This window comes from Nomascus leucogenys, chromosome 14 (assembly GCF_006542625.1).
Source record: "Nomascus leucogenys isolate Asia chromosome 14, Asia_NLE_v1, whole genome shotgun sequence".
Lineage (NCBI taxonomy): Eukaryota > Metazoa > Chordata > Mammalia > Primates > Hylobatidae > Nomascus > Nomascus leucogenys.
The window spans coordinates 27249934-27277006 of NC_044394.1; the positions used below are offsets into that span (position 1 = coordinate 27249934).

The 27073-nt window shown below is 40.0% G+C and overlaps 1 protein-coding gene across 7 annotated transcripts in view; it reads left to right on the forward strand.

The window, feature by feature from the left end:
- The first annotated feature begins 1419 nt into the window (after nt 1–1419).
- EHBP1 (EH domain binding protein 1) overlaps nt 1420–27073 on the forward strand; it is a 354447-nt gene continuing 328793 nt past the window's right edge. For 4 of the 7 annotated variants that reach the window (XM_030828366.1, XM_030828363.1, XM_030828367.1 and 1 more), the window contains exons 1-2: nt 1429–1759; nt 2601–2999. In XM_030828366.1, coding sequence (XP_030684226.1) covers nt 2896–2999 — 104 coding nt within the window. In that variant the 5' untranslated portion in view covers nt 1429–1759; nt 2601–2895. Of the gene's footprint in view, nt 1760–2600; nt 3000–27073 lie in introns of all 7 variants that reach the window. The other 3 variants (XM_003262441.3, XM_003262440.4, XM_030828368.1) reach the window with 1 other exon arrangement.

Below are 27073 nucleotides of genomic sequence, written 5' to 3' on the forward strand. Positions count from 1 at the left end.
TGGATTTAAGTCTTACATCTATCTCCCCGTCTCTCTTGATTCTTCAACATGTCTCTCCACTTTGTCTTGGCCCCCAATGTCTACAGATAGACTCAATTCTCACCCATCTCTGCTCTCTCTTCCTGTCCCTGAAAGAATCCTCCCTAGACCCTAACACCTTTCAAGCTACTTTGTCCATGCACCCTGCTTTCCAACCTTCGTAAGATTGAATGATCCTTGTTTCCAGAGCCCGTCCCGCTTGCTGTCTTTTTATGTTAGCTTGCCTTTTTTTTTTCCAAACTGTCTGCCCGTTGCTTGCTGATGCGCCTACTTCTCTGATTATTCCTTCTCAGTCTCTTTCCCATTTTACTCTGCTTATTCCTTAAATGCTAGGATTCCCCTGAAGTTTCATTCTTTGTCCTCTTTCTCTACACCAGGGGTCTGTGAACCATCTAAAACTGAAAACAATTTTTTGTGTTTTGAGACAGAACACTTTTTCCCCCTTGAGAAAGTATCTGTAGCTTTCATATTCTCAAAAGGGCCCTTGGCTCTTTTAACAAGATTAAGTGTCCCCGCCCTCACTCTGCCTCCTCCTTTTTGCCTTTGACCACCCTTTTTATACGCTAGCTGTTCCCAAATCCATCTACAGTTCTCACTAGGGGCAAAAGAGTCTGACAGCGAAGAGGAGAAACCAAGATTCAAAGAAATGTTGAAGACTCCGAACAAGAAGAAATTGTACTGTACACATTTTGTGTCTAGCTCAGCTGATTCAATCCCGTTGAAGACCAGTTGACTCAATGTTGGGCGGGGAGCGGCAGGGGTGTGGGGGGTGCCTGACAGGGTCATTACTTCAGGTTGTCAGGTAAGATCCCAGGAGGAATTGGTGAAATAAAGGCTGTATGCGCAAAAACCCTAGTTGCCAGTGGCGGAGGAGAGGGCGCGCCCAGGTCCTGGCGGAGATGAGAACAGGAGAGAAACCCACAGGCAGCTGCACTGCCCACAGCTGCAGCGAAGCCAGTCTCTAGGTCTGCAATCACCCTTAGGGGCCAGAAACCCAGCCCAGCACCAACGGCGCCTTTGATGGACAGCCACCTTCTGCAATCACCTTGCAGTTTACTATAAACACTCCCTATTCCTCCCGCCTATCGCTTCCCTCTCCAAGCCAATCAGAAGAACGGGCGGGATCGTCCTTAGTCGGTTCCTTTTTTTTTTTTTTTTTTTTTTTTTAAAAAAAAAAAAGGTAGCCTGTGCGTCGCATTCCGGCTTCGGGGAAAACCACCTCCCGAGCAAGGGGAAGGTGGAGCCCCTGTGATGGGCAGGCAGTTCTACCAATGAGGCGACCCAGCCGCTCTAAGACCCGGCCGCCGAGGTGGGCGGGGCACGCGCGGGGCCTGGCCAATGGCGGCGGGGCGGTGGAGGTTGAGCTGCCGTGGTAGGGTTAGTGTGAGAGGTGCGGCGGGGGAGGTAATGATGATGGTGGCGGAGGAGGAAGGCGGGGGAGGGGGTGCTGGGCGCTGAGCGGTGGCTCTGGCAGGGTTTGGTAGGGTGGGGGACGGTCGCGGGGCGATCTGTCAGGGAGGGGGCGGGCGTGAGGGGCGCCGTCCGCCTAAGGGGCTGCAGATCCCGGCTCCCGCGAGCGCCGTGGCTGGCTTGGCTGTTCCATGTGGCTCCGGCGGGGATGGAGGACTCGGCGGCAGCGGCGGCTGCTGCTGCGGCGGCGACAGAGGTGCGGCTCTGAGAAGGGAACGGGTCCAGACTCAGCCCGACAGCGGGATTAGAGGTGTGAGGACGGGGCGGGAGTGGACGAGCGGCGGGGCTGGGGCTCGGGGTCTGGGCTGGGGTCTTCTGGTATCGGCTGGGTGACAGGGACCGCGGACGAGCCACCGCCTGTCTCCGCTGGGGGGCAGGGGTCTGGGCACCGTGCGTGAGGAGACTGGGCTCTGGCGGACTGTTCCCCTGAGGATGGGGGAGGGAGGCACCGCACCCTGCACAGTCCACTTGCCCCGCTGGTCATTGCTTCACGCCCAGGCAGGAGTTTCCATTTCCCTCCGGTTGGCAGCGAAGGAGCCCAAGTGGCCTGGAGCCGGGACATTGCCCTCTGTCTGCCTGATTTCCCTCCACTCCTCGTTCCCCATCCATTTCCTCCCTCCGACTGAAAAATAGCATTCCTCCTGGCTCCCTAATTTGTTCCAAGCACATATTGTCGGACTTGAGGCTATTAATTATCGACTGAAAAACAAAGTTTATTAAAAAATACTCCACTTCTCCCTCTTTCTGGCGGTGGACATTAAACAGCATCCCTATACTTTCGCGCTCTGCTCGCCCTTCTGTGATGCTAACAGGGGGAGGTAGGGCCCCGAGTTACCGTCTCTCTGGATTGTTGTTGATGATGACTACCTGATGTGTCGCTCCACGTCTTCTGTGTGAATTGTAATTTCTTCCTTGGTGTCTTGTATCCTTCATGTTACTGGCTTTTGAGGTCGGTGTTTTGTTTCATTGTTTAAAAGACATGCAGAGAACTGGGATGGTCTTTTGCAGCGTTATTTAACATGGGTGGTTAGTCACTTCTCATGATTCTCTCCTCATATTCTTTCTCTTTTTGTCTTTGTTTTGCTTTTCAGTCCTCCAGAATACACATCATATAGCCCCTGAGGTGGCATGGTGATGTCTCCATGAGGGAACCCCCTCCCACTCATCCTGTCACGTATATCATAGTGTTCTTGACTGGGCCATTCATCTAAGATGGGATTTACCCTGTGAAACAGGGAGAAGACTTATGGACCCCGAGCATCATTTCGAGTTGTAGTTGAGTTTTTAAAAGACATACATGCAAAGTTCCTTTGCTTTGGACCCTCTGCATTATTAAAGCTGCTGTATTGCTAACCCAGAACTGCTCCAGTGTCTTGACTGATCATCATGGCTTCAGTTTGGAAGAGACTGCAGCGTGTGGGAAAACATGCATCCAAGTTCCAGTTTGTGGCCTCCTACCAGGAGCTGATGGTCGAGTGTACGAAGAAATGGTAAGGTGTACCTGGAGGTAGAGTTTGCTGTGCTATGGCCTAAGCATACTGTGGCCTAAACTCTGGGTCTTCTGATAGTATATTTACCTTTCTATAGTGCACTAGTGTGTAGAAGCTGGGTGGGGTGCAGATAACTCTAACAAGTACTGTGCTGTGCACTGTTGCTGCTAGTACCATCCCTGTGGATTTTAATTACTGCGCTTCAGTATGGCTCAGAGGACTGTAACTGTGAGAGCACACTAAATACAATAGATTTGGTTTTGAGGTTGTTCATCATTAGTGTTAAAATAACTTTGATTTTTGTAATTTTAAGGAGACAATGGCAACTGAAATATTGTGAGCATTAATGCGTATATTTTAATATAACAGGCATGTGATTTAATAGAGTTTTAATATAGAAATCTATATTCTTGTGGGGTGATGGTAATCTATTTTATTTTTGTTTTTTCATTTTTCCTTGCTTAGGATAAATAATTTTTCATTATTTGATTAATGGAATGCCATCCTCAAAACCTTAGAAATTCTTTTGTTAAATGCTTACTCAGGCAACTGTATTTTATTTTCATTGCCTAATGGGATACATTTCTTGGCCAGATTTAAGGAAGCAATTAGTAGTACTGGTCTGTGATTGGCTTTTTTCCACTTGAGAAGAGTAAATATAGGGCTTTCTTTCCATTGCTCTGAATGATAAACAACAAAAATTTTTTATTTAGTGAGAGAAAAAAGTTAATTTTAAGCAAATGGTCATTTGGGTATTGATTTACAGCAGTGATTAAGCAGTAATGGACTTATTGCAAAATAAGTCCATTTCTTTGTCCAGAAGGACTGTAATTCAGGTCTGTAATAATTTTTCTTTTTAACATCCTTTTTATTAGGTTAAAAAAATAGCTTGCTCTATTCTAGAACTCTTATATTTGAATATTTATTTGGAACTAGTTTCTGAATGCTTTTCTCTTCAACTTATTAGGAATATTATTTTAAAATCAGTTTGAGAAATGCATGCACTCATTACCTACTTTATACCAGGTACTGTGGATTTAGAGTAGAATATGACATAATCCCTGTCCTCAAGGAGTGTACAGTCCAGTATAAGGAGAGTCACATGAATAAATTCACCGTGAGGGATGCAATAATATAAATATGTATGACATAAGGATTTTAATCTGTCTCCATCCAGTTGAATATCTTTGAGGACAGGTTATTTAACTTCTCTGTGATTCAAGTTTCCATATCCATAAAGGTCATAATGGTGCCACTTCATGGGGAGGGTTATTGTGAAGATTAAATGAGTTAATACATTTAAAATGCTTGGAACAGTGTCAGGGACATAGTGCCTAATAGATGCCATTATTATGTACCGAGGTCACAGAGGGAAAAACAGTCAATTCTTTAAGGGTAGAGGATGAGTTGTTGGGATGGCTTCCTGGGATCTGAGCTGGGTTTTGAAAGATTCATAGTTGTTGTCCAGGAAGCCAAGGGAGAAGAAGTGAAAGACATTCTAGACTGAAGCAACAACCTATGCAGAAACATGGGAAGCTTACCTAGCATGGGATGTGCTGGAAATTCAAGTAGTATAGTTTGATATTAATGGGGTTTAAAGTGTAGGATTGGGGAGCATGCAGTGAGATATGAGGTTTGAGAGTCAGGCAGGACTGAAAGCATGTAAAGTTATATGCTGTTAATAAATGATTTGGGAATTATTCTGTAGGTGATAGAAACATAGTGAAAGATTATGAGCAGAAGAGACATTAGGTTTGCTATTGGAAAATCACCAGGACAGCAGTGTAGATTGAGGATCATAGTAAAAGGGTGACTGGAAGCAGCACTATTAGGGTAGCTGTTTTAATAAATAAGGGGAGACAAAAGTTTAGGACTAGGCAATGGCAAAGGGAATGGAGAGAATTAACTGGAGGAACACTCAGAACACAAAATGGGTAGGATTTGGTGGTCATTTCAATTGGGGATCTGAGCAAGATGGGGATGAGGGAGAAGAAAAGGGCTAGATTGACATCCAAGCTTTTGTGTTGGAAATTGGGGTGTACTTAACTAAGCTGGAGAAGGTCGTGATTATAGGTGTTTCTTAACTTGGCAGTATACTGGGAGCATCAACGTTAAGATGGTTAAATTTTAATCTTTTTCTTAGGGGAAATAGAACATTATCAGGTGATTCCTTAGTTAGAAAATCAGTTTCTTCCTCACAGTTTGCAGTCTTCCTGGAATTTTATTTCCCTAGAGCTTTTAAGTTATTAATTTTTAAATAACAATGTAAGTTATTGCTAACGTGTCTAAAGGTAAAAGCTACAGTGAAAATTTAGCTTGATTGCAGTTGAATAAATGGCTTGATTACTTTTAGGGATGGCCATTATGGTGTCCCTATTAAATCAGGTCTTATGATAGGATCTGGACTTAATACCAGAAGGATTCGGATGTTCTCCTAGAAGTATTGGGGGTACTAAATATTAAGTACCCCCTAATACTTCTCGTATTGTCTAGTGGTTCCAGAACTTATATCTAGAACTTAATACCAGAATTACTTATACCAGTTCTAGAACCACTAGAACTTAGATCAGGAGCAAAAACGAGAATGTCTTTTTTTCATTCGAGAGAAGGACAGTATACCAGGGAGGTCCTATTCGTCATCATTCCTTGATTGCCACATGAAGGGGCTGTAGCAAATTTGGAGATGATAGGGGTTTATACCCCCTACTCTTCTTGTTGTCCTTATGTCATTTAATTATTAAATGATGTAGCTATTGGCAAGTAGTAAGACTGGCCTCTGGAGATGAGTTTGAAAGAGACTATACTATCATTTCTCTCTTAGTTTACTTTCTGTTCTGTTCTTTTATCATCTGTAGGCTTTTAGATTTCTGAGAGAAATCTTTACTATATGAGTTCTCAAAGGCTTTACAGGTGTTTAAGGAAACTATGAAAGTTGGCAAATTGGGGTTATGATGATAATTTAACTAGGTTGCAAATTAAATTCTGGTAAAAGCTCTCTAATATATGACATTAATCATTATGTATGAATACATATTATATTTTGTATGTATATATATGAACATATTTTATATTTGTATTTATATTTCTTCCATCTAATTCTTAGTTGTGGTGGGAGGACTAAAAATATTCAAAGCGCCATAAACTTTTCCCAAAAAGTCATGTATTTATTTTAGTTTCTTATTTTTCTATGTCATATAAGAATTCCTTTTCCTTATTTTAAAATATAATTTTAATTATAATTTATATTTTAAATAGGCAATACAATCACATGGTTCAAAACTCTAGAGGTACAAAAAGGTGAAGATATATCCCTGAAAGTAACTCTTCTTTTTGTTCATTATTTCACACATCTTTGCCAACCTTGTGACCCCAGGATTTGAAAGGTAAAAAAAAGTAGTTTTTCTTAGTGTTTAAGTTTGTGACACTGGCCTGTTAGATAAAATATAAACTCTTTAATCTGATGTTCCAGGCTATGTGTCACTGATCCCAGCTTAGTTTTCCAATTAGACATTAAGAAGACTACATGCACTTTCAGTGTTCTTGAATTTATGAAAACCAAATTACATTAAGAAGTATTAATTTCAGATCCACTTCTTTGGGTGGCTTAAGCAAGCATTTCTCTGTTGACCATGGAGTGATATAGAGATACATGAGCCTTGATGTAAATAACCTACTTTTGAAATAAATTTTACAAAGAACAGAAAAAAGCATTAATTAGAAACAAACTTGGTGTGTTTTGTGGGATATGGACTGTCATGAGTAAAAGTGGAAGCAGGGATACCAGCTAATAGGCTATTGCAGTAATCCAAACAGAGTAGTAGGTGGTGAGAAATGGTCAGACATATGTAAGTAACACACACATACCCTCACACACACTCAGCACCACCACACTTTATTGAGATATAATTTACACTTTTGCATATAGTAAAATGCATCCATTTTAAGTGTACAGTTCAGTGAGTTTTGAAAATTTTATGTGCATATAGCTGGATAATAAATTTTTTAAAGATATAGTTAGCAGGACTTACTGATGGATTAGATGTGATGTAAAGTAAGAGACAATAATGACTACAGGTTTTTGACCTGAGCAACCAGGTGAATGTAATATTAATTGAAGGCATAGGGGAACACTTGGGGAGGAAAAGGTTTGGTGTGAGGGAGAAGTCAAGAATTCTGTTTGCTTTTCGTTTGGGACATCCAGATGGAGATCTTAATGAAGCAGTTAATTATAAAAGTCTCAAACTCAGAGGCTGGATCATCTTAGTATGTAAGTAGTATTTATAATCATGGGGCTATAGGAAATTTCCTATGCATTAATACAGATTGAGAAGAGGATTGAGGACTGAGCCTTGAGGCACTTCAGCATATAGAGGTGAGGAAGGAGAGGAGGAGCCAACAAAGGAGACAGGAAACAAGCAGTAGTGAGATAGGAAAATTAGGAGAGCGTGTTTTCTAAGAAACCAACTGCAAAAAGTGTAGTAAGGGAGTATTTGGCTGTGTCAAATACTGTTGAGAGGTTGAGCAAGGTGACCATTGGATTTGGCAAGATGGAAAGAACTAATGATTTTGAGGAATGGTTCAATGGAGTGGTGGAGATGAAGACTTGATTAAGTTGGCTTAGAGGAAAGGAAGTGATTACAGTGAGTGTAGATGATTTTTTTTTGGAGTGTTTTGCTACAAAGCAGAGAACTAGGTAATACCTGGAGAGAGACAAGGGTTCAAGGTACATTTTTTGCTTGGCAGATACTGCAGCATGTTTAAATGCTGATGGAAATGATTGGTAGAGAAGGAAAAATGGATGATGTGGTGGGAGAGGAGGTAACCTTAGGACAGAAAAGTCTTTGAGTGAGAGAAAGAGAAAAGGATCCAGAACACAAGTGGAAAGGTTGAACTTAGGTAGAAGCAGGGACCATTCACTGTTACAAGGGGAAAAGCAGGGTACATGGGTAGAGAAGCAGATAGGTTGGTAGATTTGGTTGGGGAGGATGTGGACATTCTGTTTTCTCAGGGAAATAATATAAGAAATCATCTGCTGGGAGGGAGGTGACAGTTGTTGAAGAACTGAGGAGATGAGGTATGAAGTTGTCAAAGTGAGAATGAATTGACCAGGGAAATGTAGGGGGATTGCTGGGTAGTAGTGATGACCTTCTTAACTTTGTGATTATAAATTTTAAGTGAATGCAACCAGCAAGTTTGCATATTTTAATCCAACTGTGTTCAGTGCTTCGGTGCAGAATAGGTAGAGTTGGATTTGACCAGGATTGGATTTTGTCAGGAATGTATAACTGAGGGGAAGAGAGACAGGGAAATTGAGAGCAAATGTGCAGGAGTGGTTTTAGTGATGAACCACGGAATATAAGCTGGAAAAGGAGGAAGGTAAGTACGTGAAAGATGGGATAGTCAGTGAAAGCATGAAAAGGATAATGATTGAAAGATTTTAAAGAGGTTAAAGAATTGTTGGGGTTGGGAGCTGGAAAGATGGGAGGTGGAAGAGTGTGAGATGCTTGATTTTGAGGATGTGGTTAATGTTAATGACAAGATACTGGTGGTGTCCTTGGATCAATGTGCATATCTGTTTACAAAAATAAGTACATATCCCAATATATTTTTAAGATACTGCATACATGAAATATGAGTATACTTTAATTTCCTTTAATAAAATAAATACATTTAAAATAAATAAATTTAAGAACTATTTCTTGCCGTGTTTAAGTAGATAATCTTTTGCACCTTCCAGGTATTCCTATTCCTTGTTAGAGACTATAGCTATTAGTATATAACCATGAGAGTTGGTGGCTGAGGTGAAATGGAGTAAAAGATTTTTTGGGTATGAAGAGGGCGGTCAAGGAATTTAGAGATCAATGTGTGGACAGATTATTTGTGTGGCTCTTGAAGTTACCAAGAATAATGGGAGCAGAAACGTTTAAGACGGAGTCAGGTGCTAAAATCTTTTTTTTTTTTTTTTTGAGACAGAGTCACACTCTGTTGCCTAGGGTGGAGTGCAGTGGCTCATTGCAACCTCTGCCTCCTGGGTTCAAGTGATTCTCATGCCTCAGCCTCCTAAGTAGCTGGGATTACCGGCATGTACCACCATGTCTGGCTAGTTTTTTTGTATTTTTAGTAGAGGAGACAGGGTTTTGCTGTGTTGGCCAGGCTGGTCTCGAACTCCTGTCCTCAAATGATCTGCCCACCTCAGCCTCCCAAAGTATTGGGATTACAGGTGTGAGCCACAGCACTTGGCCTGGTGCTAAAATCTTTAATGTATGAGGGGAGAGATGGGGCAGAAGGTTAGATGACTGCAAAAGGGAGAGGCAAGGTAAGAAAGGTATTGTTCCCTAGTTTCTAGGCTTGCTTCTAGAGAGGTTAGTTTGCAATACTTTCTATGTTGCAAGTTATGTGAATCTTGAACATCTTATTCCTTGAAACAAAATAGCGCAGTCTTTTCTATATCGTAAGTTGTCAAAGGCATATGATTTTAGCAAATGCTAAATTGATGTTACTTCTTTGTAATTTCATGATAGTATCTTATGAACTGATTTTTTTTTAAATTGTAATTGTTACATATTGTATTTTATCCAGATTTTAAGTCTTTATTCTATGTGAAGAACAGTTTTACAAAATTCAATTGTGGTGGGTTCTTTAAGGAATATAGTGGAGCCACCTAATGCCATAATTGGATATTGATGTGCTTACATCATGATTATGTCTACACATGACTCAGAATATGCCTCCAGATCAAGAGTTGGCAAACTCTGGCCTGATCCACACTGGCTCTTTTGTTCTCTAAAAAAATAGAGAACAAACTTTTTCTGTAAATCTTCACACTTTGGGAGGGGCCGAGGTGGCAGGATCCCTTGAACTCAGGAGTTCAGTAGTTCAAGACCAGCCTGGGTAACATGGTGAGACCCTATCTCTTAAAAAAAAAGAAAGAAAGAAAGAAAGAAAAAGTTTGCTGACTTCTGCTTTAAGTCGTGGGATTTACTTGCAGCTAGTGTTTAGGGAATACAGAGTCTAGCACCTTTCTGTTTTCCTTGTGCTCAGGCTCTAAACTATTAGTTTAGTCTTATTCCACTCAAACTACATAAGTAACAGAGACCATTGTGCCAGTTTTCCAGCCTTATAGAAAGAAACTTTAGAACAGCTTCTGAAAACATTGAGGTCTGCGTATGTGTAAAATACATATTTTCTGGCTGTGTGACCTTGGACAAATTATCTCTTAGTACCTCTTCTGTAGTGGAGATGATAATAACACTACTTCCAGCACAGAGTTGTTTTGAAGATTAAGTAAGATAATACCTGTAATAAAGGGGTTAGAACAGTGTCTGACAGAGTAAGCACCCAGTAAATTTTACCCATTGTTGTTATTATTTTTTATCTGATAAATAAGCAGTGAGTGATGAAGAGAACTATCTAGAGAGAAAGGTTAGAGTAGGTGGGAAGAAGATTGTAAATATAACCTGAACTTTTAAGAGTGTTAGAGAAAGATGAACTAGCATAGGTTGGAGTGACCAGGGAGGTAGGAGTAACCAGGGAATGTGCCTGCAGAAGTACAGGGCTGAAATGAGCTAAGTTTTGACAATACTTTGACTTTTGGGGAGAGGAACTACATATTTTTGCTTCTGAAGCAAAATCAATTCCTATGGTTTTATAACTGTATTTCCTTTTTATGATAATTTCAAGCAAATGTTGGGCTAAGAAAACTAACTTAATTCCTCCAAAGTAGAATTAATTTGCCAGCATTTGTGTATGCATGTCTGTGTGTTCATATGTGTCCTGTAGTGATGTTTTATGATATTTATGATGTATTTCTTTTCTTTTTTTCTTTTGAGACAGAGTCTTGCTCTGTTACCCAGGCTGGAGTGCAGTGGCACCATCTTGGCTCACTGCAGCCTCCACCTCCCGGGTTCAAGCAATTCTCCTGCCTCTGCCTCCCAAGTAGCTGGGACTATAGGTGTGTGCCACCATGCCCAGCTAATTTTTTATATTTTTAGCAGGGACGGGGTTTCACCATGTTAGCCAGGATGGTCTCGATCTCCTGACCTCGTGATCCGCCTGTTTTGGCCTCCCAAAGTGCTGGGATTACAGACGTGAGCCACTGTGCCCAGCCGAGTCACTGTGCCAAGCCATTTTATGATGTATTTCCTTTTTTTTTTTTTTTTTTGGCATTTTAAAAATGTATTATTTCTGAATTTTAAAGAGTCATATGGCTACCCAGAGTAAAGATTATATTTTCCAGATTTCCTTGCACTTGGTATGGCCATATGATTAAATTCTAGTCAATGGAATATGAGGGGAATTGATGTGTACAACTTCCAATTAGAGTCTTTGAAAGGAATGAACCTGACTTCCTCTTATCTTGACCCATTCTTGATAACTGAGGTATGGACCCAGGAAGAATGATGATTTTCAACTATGTGAATGAGATCAACAACTAGGGGATGATGGGTAACAAGACTGAAGAAAGTCAGGGTCCCAATATCATCAGGTTGCTTCCAGCCATACTACTTCTGAGCTGCCTACTTAGACTTTTTTTGAGAGAAACATTTTCTATCTTAATTCAGCTACTGTATCTTTGGATGTCTTTGTTACAACAAACTAATCTTTACCCTAGCTAATATATGTTGTGCTTAATTAACCCTATTATCACTAAGATAAAGTCAAAATTTCACATCTTGGAGTAAGAGAACATCTTGCTCTACACCCTATTTATCACTCTAGCTTCTCTCATCATTCTCTTACTTCTGCTCTTTTATTCTGAATTACCCTGAAATCATAAATGCATGGTTTCTTTCAGATCTTGGCCTTTCAATGTGGTCTTCTTGCCCCACCCATTCCTATCTCCTCTACTTCCAGAATTTTCTGCCCACCTCGCCCCAACCCGGGAACCTCCCAGGCTTCTTCCCAAAGTATTTTCTGAGAGGAGGTGTTACTGATTTTGGACAATTCTAAGGCTTCAATCCCCTTTTCCTATGCAACTCCCGCACCCAACAGAATCCATGACTCCCTGCTAATCTTAGGACTTATGAAACAGGCAAGGTCTATTTTGTAGATTCTAAGAGCTGGATAATTTTTTAAGGTGTAGGGAAGCATCTTTTGCTAGAGGTTCTTCTTTGTGTCTCTTATGGTCATCTTCATTCCAAAGCTGTGCTACTGAGTCCTCATTCCTTTGAGGGCAGATTGGCTTTCCGAATACATTGGTATCATGTGAACTGTTTTTTTCTCAGTGAATAATGGCAATACAGATGTGTCTCAAGCAGGTACTTAGTTTGCAAAGAAAAATAAATTCATTTATACTTTACCATCATCTTCAGCTATAAAGTGTATTGTCAATAAATTTCATTGCCACAAAGTTGATGCAATTGTCTTCCACTGGTTCAGCAGCCATCTTAATTCCTGTGACAAATAGTTTCTTGTGAGAGGAAGCAATCTGGAAGGTCTGAGGTCCCTTTCCTTTTCCCGAGGCCCTTTGCTCCCCTGGCAACTGCCTGGACAGGCAGCAAGGAGTTGTTTCCCAGTGCTTTTTGCGTTCCTGGCTGCCAACTCTGGCTGCTAAAGTGTCTGCCACCTGCTGCAATTTATGATGTTTTTCTGTGTGACGACTGTTCATTTCGTTTTTCATTATCTTTTGTAGCGACAGGGGTCTCACTATGTTGTCCAGGCTGGTCTTGAACTTCTGGCCTCAAGCGGCCCTCTGCCTTGGCCCCTCAAAAGTGCTGGGATTACAGGTGTAAGCCACCATGCCCAGGGCCAGTTTTTCCTTAAAATTTTTTTTCCTGTCATGATTTTAAAGAAATGAGCCCAGGATCTTTTTGTAGTGTGTAATTTTCATACATTATTTTGGTATCAAATCTTGATTTACATACTTTAAAAGTTGATTTCTAAAATGAAATTTTAAGGGATTATGTGAGGAGGTTCTGTTCTTATGATTTAGTTTAGTTTCAAATGAGTTTTGCAATTAAAATGCCCATGGAACTTAAAATTAGGCATTTCTAGAAATGTGCTATTGATGTATCAAATGTGTTTGTTCTGATTTTTTGGGAAATTTCAACAAAAGAGCCACTGAACTTGTTCACTGCATGATATACAAATAGTTCAGGAAAAATGGCACAAAGCATTTTGAATACTCAACAGGGATGTTCATATTCTACATTAGGACTTTTGCATATTTGTTAAAAGGAGTGGAACTGAGCTTGAAACAGAGGCAGTGAAATTACTGCAGGATGTCATTATGCCTGGTATTTGTCTTATGTATCACTATTATAGTGATATTTTTAGGCAGCTTTGCCAAAAGGCACCTACTGATTTTCTTTAGTAAGTTTGGTTTATTAAAAAATTTCCTGGTTTTATTAATCCAGGTGTTGTTATTTTGAAAATAGTTTTAATAAAGTTTTTTTTAAAAACCTATAAAATTTACCTTTAATTAAAAAAACACTTTAAAATTTGATAACCTGCCTATGTCTAAAAGAGTTTGTCAGCCTAAGAATTTAAAATAATACCATGTTGACTAATTTAGGGATATACATAGAATGATGGTCTTACAGGAGCAGAGAGAGCACATATTACTAGGCACTTGAGAGGAGTTAGTTGCTGCTATTGGAGACTGGATTTTGTTCTGAGTTTATTGGCAGCCAAGGCAAAAAGGGATGCACATTGGCTCTTTAATAGTCCTCCTGGCTAAAGAAAGTATATAAATTTGTTTGCAGACTTTTCTTAGACCTTAATCCAAAGAGGATTTTTATTATGAAAATAAAATATGACATTGGATAAAATCTCCAACTACAAAAGACTCAGAACCACTGTTAAATAAGATAATGTTTATGTCGACCATTCATGGAGACTTTTTATGAGAGAATATGGCTGAGAAACCTAGTTTTCTGATCATCTAATTTAAACCAAGAGTACCACTTGGGAAATTTAGAAGAATGGAAATTTTACATAAATCATTTAGTTTTGTGCTGTCTAGTACAGAGGGAACTAACTATATGTGCTGTTTACATCTACATTTAAATCAATTTAAATTAAATGTAAAATTCAGTTCTTCAGTTACAGTAGGCACATTTCAAATGCTCACTAGCCACATGTGGCTAGGGACCACCATCTTGGATAGTGCAAATACGGAACATGTTCATCACCACAAAAAGTTTTACAGGACGGTGCTGATTTAGCCATTGCTTCCCAAACTGACTATCTTTAGAATTGCTGGGGTGCTTTGCAGATATGGAGATTTCCATATCCCCTAGGAGGTCCTGATTCTGTAAGTCTGTGGCAGTGATGGCAAATCTGTCATTTTAGAAGTTACCCAATTGCTGAAGAGTATCAAATTAGGTCTTAGAACTACCATATTTGATTCTTTCTTAAAAGTCCATCTGAAACAAAGCTTTGGCAGGTGCTGGATGACAGTTCTATTGGTACTCCAAAAAATGTTTGTTGACTTGAAATTTTGAGTTGAGTTTTCTTACAGTGGTTCAGCTATTTTGTGATTTTCTTTCTGATTAAAAGTGAGAGCAATGTGTTTTAACTATGCCATTTTAGCTGCCAAAATTAACAAATATTTAAACAGGTTCATTGATTCATTTAAAGACAAGCCTGGTTTGTTCTTTTGCATATAAGCAAAGAGTGTTGAGAGATAGCTATTCTGACTGTTGAGGTAGAATTTTTTTTTTTTTTTTTTCTGAGCTAGGGTCTCACTTCCATCACCCAGGCTGGAGTGTAGTGGTGGAGTCTTGGTTCCTGGGCTCAAGTGATGTCCCTCATCTCAGCCTCCTGAGTAGCTGGTACTACAGATGTGTGTCATCACGCCTGGCTAATTTTTTGTATTTTTTGTAGAGGCAAAGTTTTGCCATGTTGCCCAGGCTGGTCTTGAACACAGGGCTCAAGTGATCCACCTGCCTTGGCCTCCCAAAGTGCTAGGATTACAGGCATGAGCTACTGTGCCGACCAGAATAATTTTTTTTTTAAGAAAAGTTTTGAAACTTCTTAAATACTTGCACTATAATTATACTTCTAGACAACATCACTAGTAGATCTGCTCATTTTTTTTCTCTGAAGCATGTCTGAATTCTCACGTTGATTTTTCTCTTCCATTGCCTTGTTTCCATCCTTTGCTGTCTTTTGCCAAGGGCCATGATTCACAAACTGTGCCAAGGAGCCCAGGGGCACTGCAGAGAACTCACAAGGGAGCCAAGAGATGTTTAACAATTTTGAAGGAAACATAGCAGCATCTATTGGAAACCACACAAAGTATAGTTGGTCCTCTCTGTATCTGTGGGTTCTGCATCTATGGATTCAACCAACCGTGGATTGAAAATATTTGAAAAACAAAACTGTATCAAACATGTACAGATTCGTTTTGGTCATTATTCTCTAAAAAATACAGTATAAAAATATTTACATAGCATTTACATTGTATTAGATATTATAAGTAATTTAGAGATGACTTTAAAGTATACAGGAGGATGTCCATAGGTTATATGCAAATACTATGCCATTTTATGTCAGGGACTTGAGCATCCTCAGATTTTGGTATCCTCAGGAGGTCCTGGAACCAATCCTCCACTGATAATAACGGAAGACTGTACTAGCTTGAGGTAGTTCAGCTTCAAAATTAGATTGCTACATTCTTTTCAATGATACCACATTTTTGCAAAGCTGGGCTTTTGGCAGTTGCTATGACAAAAAGCAGGTATCACATGAAATCTGTGTGGAACAGGAAACTAGGGAGGCAGTGTCCAATCTAATTCTCAAGTTTAAGAATTAGATTGTCAAGTGTCTAAAACAGGTGCTAAGTTTTTAGGACATACATCCTTCTTAAGTTGTTTGGACCTGACTACTTAATAAACAAAATGGTTAGGTATTTCTTTTGGCTTGGGGGTGAGGGAGTCTGAAAAAAATTACACATTAAGGGCCTTGTAAACCCAGAAAGTTTGGGAACCTCTAGTGTAGGCTTTTGTGATAGCACTTAATGCTTTCCTGGCCCCTCTGGTCTCCCCTTTGCCTATATTACTGCCATAGTTGTCCTTCTAAAATTAGCCTTCCTTTAAATATGTCCTTACTCTATTTTACTAGTCTTCTTCTAACCATTTCCCTTAAGATTCTGAAATCTTGTTTTTACTACGTGCAAATAGATTCTCTCAAATTTTATCTTTTATTCTTCTCTTTCCCTCTCCAAAATCATTAAATGCAGAAAGCTATGTAGTAAAACCCTATCTCAAAGTAACTTAATTAAAACTGGATTTATTCATGCAATAAGTGGGTCTAGATATCAAGTTTAATGGTTCAGCTTTAATTTGAAGAGTACTCTAATTTGCAAAATTACTTTTAAAAACTGGTTAATTCATTTATTTTGAAACTTTTAGGCTTACAGAAGAGTTGCAAAGATAGTATAGAGCAGGGGTGTCCCATCTTTTGGTTTCCCTGGGCCACACTGGAAGAAGAATTGTCTTGGGCCACGTAAAATACACTAACACTAATGATAGTTGATGAGCTTTAAAAAAATAAGTCCCTGCATAAATCTCATAATGCTTTAAGAAAGTTTGTGATTTTGTGTTGGGCCGCAGGTTGGACAACCTTGGTATAGAGAGTTCTTATATATCACATCACCTAGCTTTTTTTTGGGCAAGCTACAGACTTTATTAGATTTCACCAGTTTTCTCACTAATATCCTTTTTTTCTGTCCAAGGATGTAGTCAAGGTTACCACATTGTATTTAGTTGTCATATCTCCTCTAATCTGTAATAGTTTTTAGTCTTTTTTTTTTTTGTTTTTTCATGACCTTATTAGGTTTGCCAAGTGCTGGTTAGGTTATTTTGTAGAATGTCCCTCAAATTGGGTTTGTTTGATGTTTTTTTAGTCATTAGACTGATGGTGGAATTTTGGTAAAATACCACAGAGGTAAAGTGCCTCTAGCCCCTGTCACATAATATCATATACCACATGATATCAACATGACTTATCACTGGTAATACTCACCTTGATCACTTAGTCTATGGAGTTTCTCCACTGTAAAGTTACTATTTTACCCTTTCATATTTTATGCATTAGAAGCCAGTTTCTAAATCCAATATACACTCAGGGAGGAGAATTCAGTTTCATCTCCTGGAAGGAGAAGTATCAAAGAATTTGAACATATGTTACAACTACCACAGAACTAATAAATATTGGGGGGAAGATACTTTGAAGTTATGTAACTGTCCTATTTCTCTTTAAAGTTTTGGTCACCAATTTAAAAATTCATCAGTAGAGTTTGCTTGTAGTGATCACTACTGTGTCCTAATGATAATTTTCTGTTTCCTTTATTCCTTCTGTATTTTTTTTTTGGAATTTTTCTGTAATCAAGATTTGTCCTTTATTCCTCATGTATTTATTCAGTTATTTATTCATATCAGTGTGTACTTAATGGTTATTTATAAAATAACCTTTTGATATCATTACTGCCTTTTGTACAGAGGTTCTGACAAGGAGGTACATTGTTTTTTAAAAATAACCCTTTCTATTTTTAAAAAGAACCTTTATTTTGAAATAATTTCAGACTTATAGAAAAGTTGCAAACACAATACAAATAATTCACATATACATTTCCCCCCAATTCCCCAAGTGGCAACATTTTACCATATTTGCTTTATCAGTCTCTCTTAAGCTATTTTGTATGTAATTTTTTTCTTAACATTTAAGAGTAAGTTGTACCATAGTGCCCCTTTACCCATAAACACTTCAGTATGTATTTCTTAAAAATAGGGATTTTTTTTCTTTTTTTGGGACACAGTCTCACTCTATTGCCCATGCTGGACTGCAGTGGCACGCAATCTCAGCTCACTGCAACCTCTGCCTCCTGGGTTCAAGCGATTCTCCTGCCTCAGCCTCCCGAGTAGCTGGAACTACAGATGTGTACCACCACACCTGGCTAATTTTTTGTATTTTTAGTAGAGTTGGGGTTTCACCGTGTTAGCCAGGATAGTCTTGATCTTGTGATCCACCTGCCTCAGCCTCCCAAAATGGTGGGATTACAGGTGTGAGCCACCATGCCCTGCCAAAAATAGGGATTTTTTTTTTTTTTAAACATAACCACAGTTTAATTTGTCAAAATCAGGAAATTTACATTTGTATGTAATGCTATTACTTAATCTATAAACCTAATTCAGATTTCTCCAATTATCTCAAGAATTCTGTTGATACCAAAAGAAGAATTTTTTCCTCCCTAGACCAGGATCTAATCCAGGACCATATGTTACATTTAGTTGTCACATCTCTTTAATCTCCTTTAATCTAGTAGAATTCCTCAGTCTTTGTTTTGACACTTGACACTTATTAAGTGTCAATTCACCTTGACACTTTTGAAGAATGTTCCTAAATTTGTGTTTGTCTGATATTTACTCATGATTAGGTTCAGGTTATGAATACTTTGCAGTAGTACCAAAGTGAAGTTGTGTATTCTCTGCATCAGGAGTCACATGATATTGATTGTGCTGTGGTTCAAGAGAGCTGTTGTTATGATTTCAGTTCTTTTGCTCCTTGGCTGAGGTATTTTATGTCCAATTATGTGGTTGATTTTAGAGTATGTGCCATGTGATGAGAAGAAAGTATATTCTGTTGTTTTTGGATGGAGAGTTCTATAGATGTCTATGAGGTCCATTTGATTCAGTGCTGGGTTCAGGTGTTCAATATCTTTGTTAATTTTCTGCCTCAGTGATTTAGACTGTCATGAGGTGTTGAAGTCCTCCATAAGTCTCTTTGAAGGTCTCTAAGAAATTGCTTTATGAATTGGGGTGCTCCTGTCTTGGATGCACATGTATTTAGGATAATTAGGTCTTCTTGTTGAACCCTTTACCATTATGTAATGCCCTTCTTTGTCTTTTTTAATCTTTGTGATTTAAATTCTATATTGTCTGAAATTAGGATTGCAACTTTTGCTTTTTTCTGTTTTCCATTAGCCTTGTAGATTTTTCTCCATCCCTTTATTTTGAGCCTATGGGTGTCATTGCATGTGAGGTGGGTCTCTTGAAGACAGCATACCAATAAGTCTTGGTTCTTTATGCAGCTTTCCACTCTGCGCCTTTTAATTGGGGTGTTTAGCCCATTTACATTCAAGATTAATATTGATATGTTTGGATTTCATCCTGTCATCGTGATGTTAGCTGGTTATTATGCAGACTTGTGTGGTTGCTTTATAGTGTCACTGGCCTGTGTACTTAAGTGTGTTTTTGTAGTGGCTGGAAACAGTCTTTCCTTTCCATATATAGTGTTTCCTTTAGGAGCTCTCATAAGGCAGATCTGGTGATAATTAATTCCCTCAGCATTTCCTTATGTGGAAAGGATTTTATTTCTCCTTCACTTATGAAGCTTAGTTTGGCGAGATATGAAGTTCTGGGTTGGAATTTCTTTTCTTTAAGAATGTTGAATATAGGCTCCTAGTCTCTTCTGGCTTGTAAGGTTTCTTCTGCTGAGAGGTCCACTGTTAGTCTGATGGGCTTCTCTTTGTAGATGACCTGACCTTTCTCTCTAGCATTTTTTCTTTCATTTCAACCTTGGGGAATCTGATTATTATGTGTCTTGAGGATGATCTTCTTGTGAAGTATCTTACTAGGGTTCTCTGCGTTTCCTGAATTTGAATGTTGGCCCCTCTAGCTAGGTTGGGGAAGTTCTCATGGATGGTATCCTGAAATACGTTTTCCGAGTTGCTTACACTCTCCCTATCTCTTTCAGGGATACCAGCGAGTCATAGATTTGGTCTCTTTACATAATCCCATATTTCTTAGAGGTTTTATTTGTTCCTTTTCATTCTTTTTTGTCTATTCTTGTCTGACTGTCTTATTTCAGAAAGCAGTCTTCAAGCTCTGAAATTCTTTCCTCCACTTGGTCTGTTCTGCTATTAGTTCTTGTGATTGCATTATGAAATTCTTGTAGTGTGTTTTTCAGCTCTGTCAGATTGGTTACATTCTTTTCTATACTGGTTATTTTGTCTTGTCAGCTCCTGCATTGTTTTATTGTGATTCTTAGCTTCCTTGGATTGGGTTTTAGTGTACTGCATCTCAGTGATCCTTGTTCCTGTCCATATACTGAATTCTATTTCTGTCACTTCAGCCATCTAGGCTTAATTCAGAATGCTTGCAGGAGAGGTAGTGCAGTTGTTTGGAGGAAGGAAGGCACTTTGGCTTTTTGAATTGTTCGAGTTCTTTTGTTGGTCCTTTTTCATCTTTATGGGCTGATGTTTCTTCAATCTTTGAAGTCGCTCGCCTTTGGATAGTTTTTTTTTTTTCTTTTATCCTATTTGATGGCCTAGAGGAGGGGTCCCCAACCCCTAGGCCATGGACTGGTACCAGTCTATGGCCTGTTGGGAACTGGGCTGCACAGCAGGAGGTGAGTAGTGGGCAGGCAGGCGAGTGAGCATTACTACCTGAACTCCTCCTACTGTCAAATCAGTGGTGGCATTAGATTCTCACAGGAGCACAAACGCTATTGTGAACTGCTCATGCAAGGGATGTAACTTGTATGCTCCTTATGAGAATCTAATAATGCCTTCTCCCAACTTGTGTGGAAAAATTGTGTTCCATGAAATTGGTTCCTGGTGCCATAAAGATTGGGGACTGCTGACCTAGAGGGCTTGATTGTGGTATAAGGTGGATTCAGCCAACTGACTTCATTTCTGGAAGATTTTAGGGGGTCAGTGCTTAGCTCCCAACTCCTGGACTGTGTGCTCTAACTCTGGGGGACTTTTATCAGCCCTGACTTTGTTCTCTGGCTCCTCGGGGGTAGGAATCCACTGTGCTGTGTGGCAGTGGGGGCGCTCCAAGGTGCTGGGTGGTGTTGGCCAAAGTGTTTTGTAGTGTGGTGACAGTGATATCCATCCTCATTTGCTTGTGCCTTATTTGCATGTGCCTCATTTGCATATACCAGCAGCAGCGGCTGTGGGAGTGTGGTGGAGTGTATGCTCATTGGTTGTGGCAGTGTGCTAGTGTTTCCCGGGGTGCCTGCCTCCAAGCCAGTGTTCACCTCAGTGGCAGAGGCAACCCATTCGTGGGGATGCGGGGGCCCCCTGCTGGCAACTATGCATGCCGGTGGTGTTGGCACAGGGGTGGGGCATTGGCAGGCACAAGTCTGCGTGCACTGTGCACTGCCGTCAGGAGTGGTTACTCAGGGCAGCAGGGAATCTGCTGTTCTCTGCCTGGTTTCACTCCCACAGCAGTGTTGGTACAAAGGCAGGGTGCTGGTGGGGGTGGAGTTGGCTGGCTCTGTGCCTGCCGAGGCTCCCACTGAAATGTGGTTGGTGGAGGATGGGGGATGGGCTGCACTCTGGAGGCAGCAGTGGCTGGGTAGGGTGCATGCACATGGGCAGCTGATGGAGCAAGGAAGCCAAAACTTGCCCATGCACACACTGCCAGCAAAGCGATGTGGGGGGTTGTCATGATTGGAGGTGGGGTGTTGGAGCTACAGTGTGGGGAGGAAGCAGGTAGGCTGGTGCATGGCTATGAGAGCTGCCCTGCGGGAGCCTCCACCAGTCAAGCACTGTTGCTAGCATAGGAGCTAAGTTGTGGGCCCCCAGGGCACTCAAGGCTTCTGTGTAAGCAGATGTGGCCAGGCTAGGGCCCAGGGAGAGGCCAGCAGACCAAGGGGCACAGGGGTTGGACTGGCCTTGTCTGATGGGCAAGACTGCCCTGCAGAGTTGAGGTCCAACAGTACCTCTAGGGCTAAAATCTCCTATGGGAGCAAGTAAAGCCTAGGGGGATGGGCAACCCTGGCCGTGCTCTATTACAGTTGCTCCTTCACCAAACCCTCTGAGTTCCACATCAGCTGGCTTACTGCCCCTACCACTTCTCTAAGCAGCTCTCCCTGCCAACTTGAGTGTCCATTGTGGTGGAGGAGTCTCCTCTTACCAGGATTCCAGAGGTCAATGGTGAGAGTGGGTGGGCTTCTCCTTGCCAGTTCAACTCACCCAGTCTCCTGGAATCTTTGGAGGCCTGGAATGACTACTGATGTGCGGTAGGTAGCCCTGTGCTGGGTTTCCAGCTTCCTCACCCTTCATCCCAGCTTCTGTGTCTTCCCTTTTTCTGCTCTCAGTACTTTTCCTCTGAAGATCTGTTAGGCGTGTGCCAGTCATCTCAATCCCTTTGTGGCATCTGTTCTATCTGGCTGCTCTAGTCGGCCATCTTGCCCTCTCTCTTATCCTATTCCTAATCAAACTCTTACCCATTAGTGTTAGTATTCAGTATGGTTTTGTTTTTATTTTTTATTTTAGACTAGTTAAGTGCACTGTTGAGAAAGGGGGAAAGAATAGAACTAGGAGTTCAATCTGTTACTGACTGTGAACAATCGATTGAGGTAACTCACTACCAGCCTGGTTTTGTTTTTTATTTGAAGCATAGATAGATTCATTTGTTTTTATTTGTGTTTCACACTATAAAATCCTCCCATCCTGTTGAATTAATTAATTAATTAAATTTTAATGTTGTTCCCCATGTGAGAACTATTTTTTTTTTTTTGAGACGGAGTCTTGCTCTGTCGCCCAGGCTGGAGTGCAGTGGTGCGATCTCGGCTCACTGTGACCTCCATCTCCCAGGTTCAAGCAATTCTCCTGCCTCAGCCTCGTGAGTAGCTGGGATTACAGGCACATGCCACCCCTGACTAATTTTTGTATTTTTTTGTAGACATGTTGTTTCACCATGTTGGTCAGGCTGATCTCAAACTCCTGACCTTGTGATCCGCCCACCTTGGCCTCCCAAAGTGCTGGGATTACAGGTGTGAGCCACTGCGCCTGGCCTACAAGAACTATTTTTAAAATTATGTCTTCCCCATCCTGATTATCCTGTTCCCAACTCTCTGTCCTTTCCACCTTGTTCCACCCAACTCCTGGATGTAACTAGTTTTGTTATTCTGGGTTTCTTCTTCTTCCTTTTTTTTTTTAAACAGATTTATTGAGGTATAACTCATGTACTAAACAGTTTGCCCTTTTAAAGTGTACAATTCAGTGGTTTTTAATGTATTTCTAGAGTTGTGCAACCATAGTCACTACCTAATTTTGGAACATTTTTGTGAAAAAATCCCATACCTGTTAGCAGTCACTCCCTATTCCTCTGGAATTCCCCTCCCCACTCAACCCCCAGGTAACCACTAATCTAATTTCTGTTCTTTCTAGATTTGCCTATTCCAGATACTATATGGTCTTTTGTGACTGGTTTCTTTCACTTAGCATTATGGTTTCAAGGTTCATCCATGTGTAACAAATGTCAATACTTCATTCCTTTTTATTGCTGAATATTATATGGATATGTTATATTTTATCCATTCATCAGTTGATGAACATTTGGGCTGTTTCCACTTTTCTGCTATTATGAATAATGCTGCTGTGAACATTTGTGTCTTGGGTATGTTACAGATCACAGGCTCTTTGGCTCCCTGTATATTAAAAATTAACATAGGGCCAAGTAGATATCCCAGACAAGGCTGTTATTTTGGGGCTTGCACTTGAGTGCAAGGGAGACAGCAGAGGTGCAAGGACTCTCTAGCTGAGTCTGTGAAACAGCTGGTAGGGAATTTTTTGTTAGACAAAGTGCGAGAATTGACATCAGGGGTGAGATATGCAGGCTGGGCTGGGAAAAGCATGTGAAGGGTAGGGTATGCGGGTCAGTGTATCTGATTGTGATATTTATCTTGAATATTGGACAACGTGGTAGTCTGGCCAGAGGCAACAAGGCTATAAGTTAATTGTTAAGCATTCTTTCCTGAAGTGGGACACTCCACAACCTTGGTTTGATATTTAGATTTCCTAAGGCCAGTTCCTGGAATTCTTTAAGTAAAAGGCATGGTTTAAACATTATGAAGAAGTAGCTGTGTCTCATTCCTATTTTATCTCAGGTACATACCTGGAAGTGGAATCCTGGACCATGTAGTAACTAACTTTTTGAAGAACCATCAAACTGTTTACCAAAGTGGCTGCATCATTTCACATTCCCACCAACAATGTATGAAGGTTCCAGTTTCTTCATTTCATCACCAACACATCTGATTGTCTTTTTTATTTTAGCCATTTAAGTATATGTAAAGTGTTATATCATTGTGGTTTTTGACTTGCATTTCTCTAATTGCTGAACCATGTTGAGCCACAATATTTTCATATGCTTATAGACCATTTACATGTCTTTTTTGGAGAAATGTGTATTGTAATCATTTGCCCATTTTTAATTGGATAATTTCCTTTTAGTGTTGTAATAATTCTTTATATATTTTGCATACAAGACACTTATCAGGTATGTGATTTACAAAAAGTTTCTCTCATGTTGTAAGCTATTTACTTTCTTGGTGGTGTTTTTAAAAAAGGGTTTAATTTTCATAAAATGTAGTATTTTAATACATTAATAATATGTCTATTTTTTATTTTGTTACTTGTACTTTTGGTGTTGTGTCTTCTTAGACTTTGCCTAACCCAAAGTCACAAAGATTTACTACTTCTATTTTTTATAAGAGTTTTATAATTTTAACTCTTACACATAGTAAGAGTAAGTCTATAATCTATTTTGAGTTAATTTTTGTGTATGGTGTAAGGAAGGTGTCTACTTTTATTCTTTTGTATGTGAGTATTTACTTCTAGCACCATTTGTCTAGTCTGGTTATTTTCTTCCTTTGTTTCTTTTTGCATGAATGTGCAGATATATGCACTTCTAAAAAATTTATTTATTTTACCTATACAGAAGAGGTAAGACAATACAATCAGTACTTTCACTTTACTTTTTCACTTAATATATTCTGGAAATGATTCCATATCAGTTCATAGAGTTTGTCCTTATTGTTTTTTTTTTTTTCTCAACAGCTACAAAGTACTATCTTTGTGATACACTATAGTTTATCCAACTATTCTCTTATATGTGGGCATTTAGATTGTTCCTAATATTTTGCACATACAATACTTTAATGAATAGCCTTTATGTTTGGGAGTAAATTCCTAGAAATGGAATTGCTGTGTCAAAAGGTAAACACATATGTAGTCTTGTTAGATATTGCCAAATTCCTCTCCATAAGGGTTTTACCAATTTGCCTTCCCACCAGAAATATATGAGAGTGCCTGTTTCCCCACAGCCTCGAATACCAAGTTTGTTGTCCTGAAGTTTTTGCCAAAGTGAGAGGTGAGAAATGGTATCTTGGCATAGTTTTAATATGTATAGACATACCTCAGAGATATTGTGATCTTAGTTCCAAACCACTGTAATAAAGCAAATAGTGCTATAGAGAGAGTCACACAAATTCTTTGTTTTCTTAGTGCATATAAAAGTTGTGTTATTTATTGACTACTGTTCTATCTAGTTTTTGATCTTTCTCCTTTAAAACAATTAATAGAGTTTATGTTTTTGAGCAGTTATGAATTTACAGAAAAATTAAGTAGAGTACAGACAATTTTCATATACCCCTCATCTGCCCCTATTTCCCCCCTCTTACTGATATCTTACATTAATAATGACATGATTCCACCATTATAGTATCATACAGAATATTTTCATGGCTCCGAAAATCCTCTGAAATCTCTCCCTCACTCCTGCTCTCCCTCCCACTGAATTTCTGGCAACTACTAATCTTTTTACTGTCACCATAGTTTTGCCTTTTCCAGAATGTCATGTTGTTGGAATCATACATTAGGTAGCCTTTTCCTATTGGCTTCTTTCAGTCATCAATATGCATTGAAGTTTCCTCCATGTCTTGTGGCTTGATAGCTTATTTCTTTTTCATCAGTAAATAATATTCCATTGTTTGGATGTGCCACAGTTTATCCATTTACCTGTTGAAGGACATCTTAGTTGCTTCTGAGTTTTGACAATTATGAATAAAGCTGCTCTAAACATCTTTTTTTTCTTTTTTTTTTTAGAGAGAGAGAGAGAGACAGAGACAGAGAGAGACAAAAATACACAAAGAGAGAAAGAAAGAGAGAGAGAGACAGACAGACAGATAAAGAGACAGAGAAAGACAGAGATGGACAGAGACAGAGAGAAACAGAGAGAGAGAGAAACAGACGGAGAGAGAGACAGACAGGCAGACAGACAAGCAGAGAAAGAGTAAGACAGAAGGCAGACACACACACACACACACAGAGACAGAGATAGACGGAGAGACAGAGAGAGAGACAGAAAGAGACACACAGAGAAAGACAGAGACAGAGAGAAACAGAAAGAGAGACACAGAGAGACAGAGAGACAGAGACAGAGAGAGAGAGAAACAGATAGGGAGAGAGAGAGACAGAGAGACAGACAGGCAGAGAAAGACAGACAGAAGACAGACACAGAGAGAGACAGGCAGAGAGAGAGAGAGACAGAGAGACAGAGAGAGAGAGACAGAGAAACAAGCAGGCAGAGAGAGAGAGAAACAGACAGACAGACAGGGAGAGAGAGAGAGAGACACAGACAGACAGGGAGACAGAGAGAGAGAGAGAGAGACCGACAGACAGACAGACAGAGAAAGAGAATAAGACAGAAGACAGACACAGTGAGAGAGACAGAGAGAGAGACAGAGACAGAGACAGAAAGAGAGAGACAGACAGAGAAAGAGACGGACAGAGAGACAGAGAGAAACAGAAAGAGAGAGACAGAGAGAGAGAAACACACACAGAGAGAGAAGAGAGAGACAGAGAGAAAGAGACAGACAGAGAAAGAGACAGAGAAAGACAGATGGACAGAGAGAAACAGAAAGAGAGAGAGACAGACAGAAACAGACAGGGAGAGAGAGAGGGAGACAGACAGACAGGCAGAGAAAGGGAGTAAGACAGAAGACAGACACAGTGAGAGAGACAGGCAGAGAGAGAGAGAGAGAAACAGGCAGAGAGAGAGAAGACAGAGAAAAAACAAGCTGCTCTAAACATCTATATGCAGATTTTTGTGTAGATATAAGTTTTCTGTTCCTTTGAGTAAATACCAAGGAGTGAGATTGCTGGATCCTGTGGAAAGAGTATGTTTAGTTTTGTAAGAAATTGCCAAACTGTCTTCCAAAGTGGCTGTATTATTTTGCATTCCTACCAGCAATGAATGAGAGTACCTGTTGCTCCACACTGTCTCCAGCATTTGGCATTCTTGGTGTTCTAGATTTTGGCCATTCTAATAGGTGTG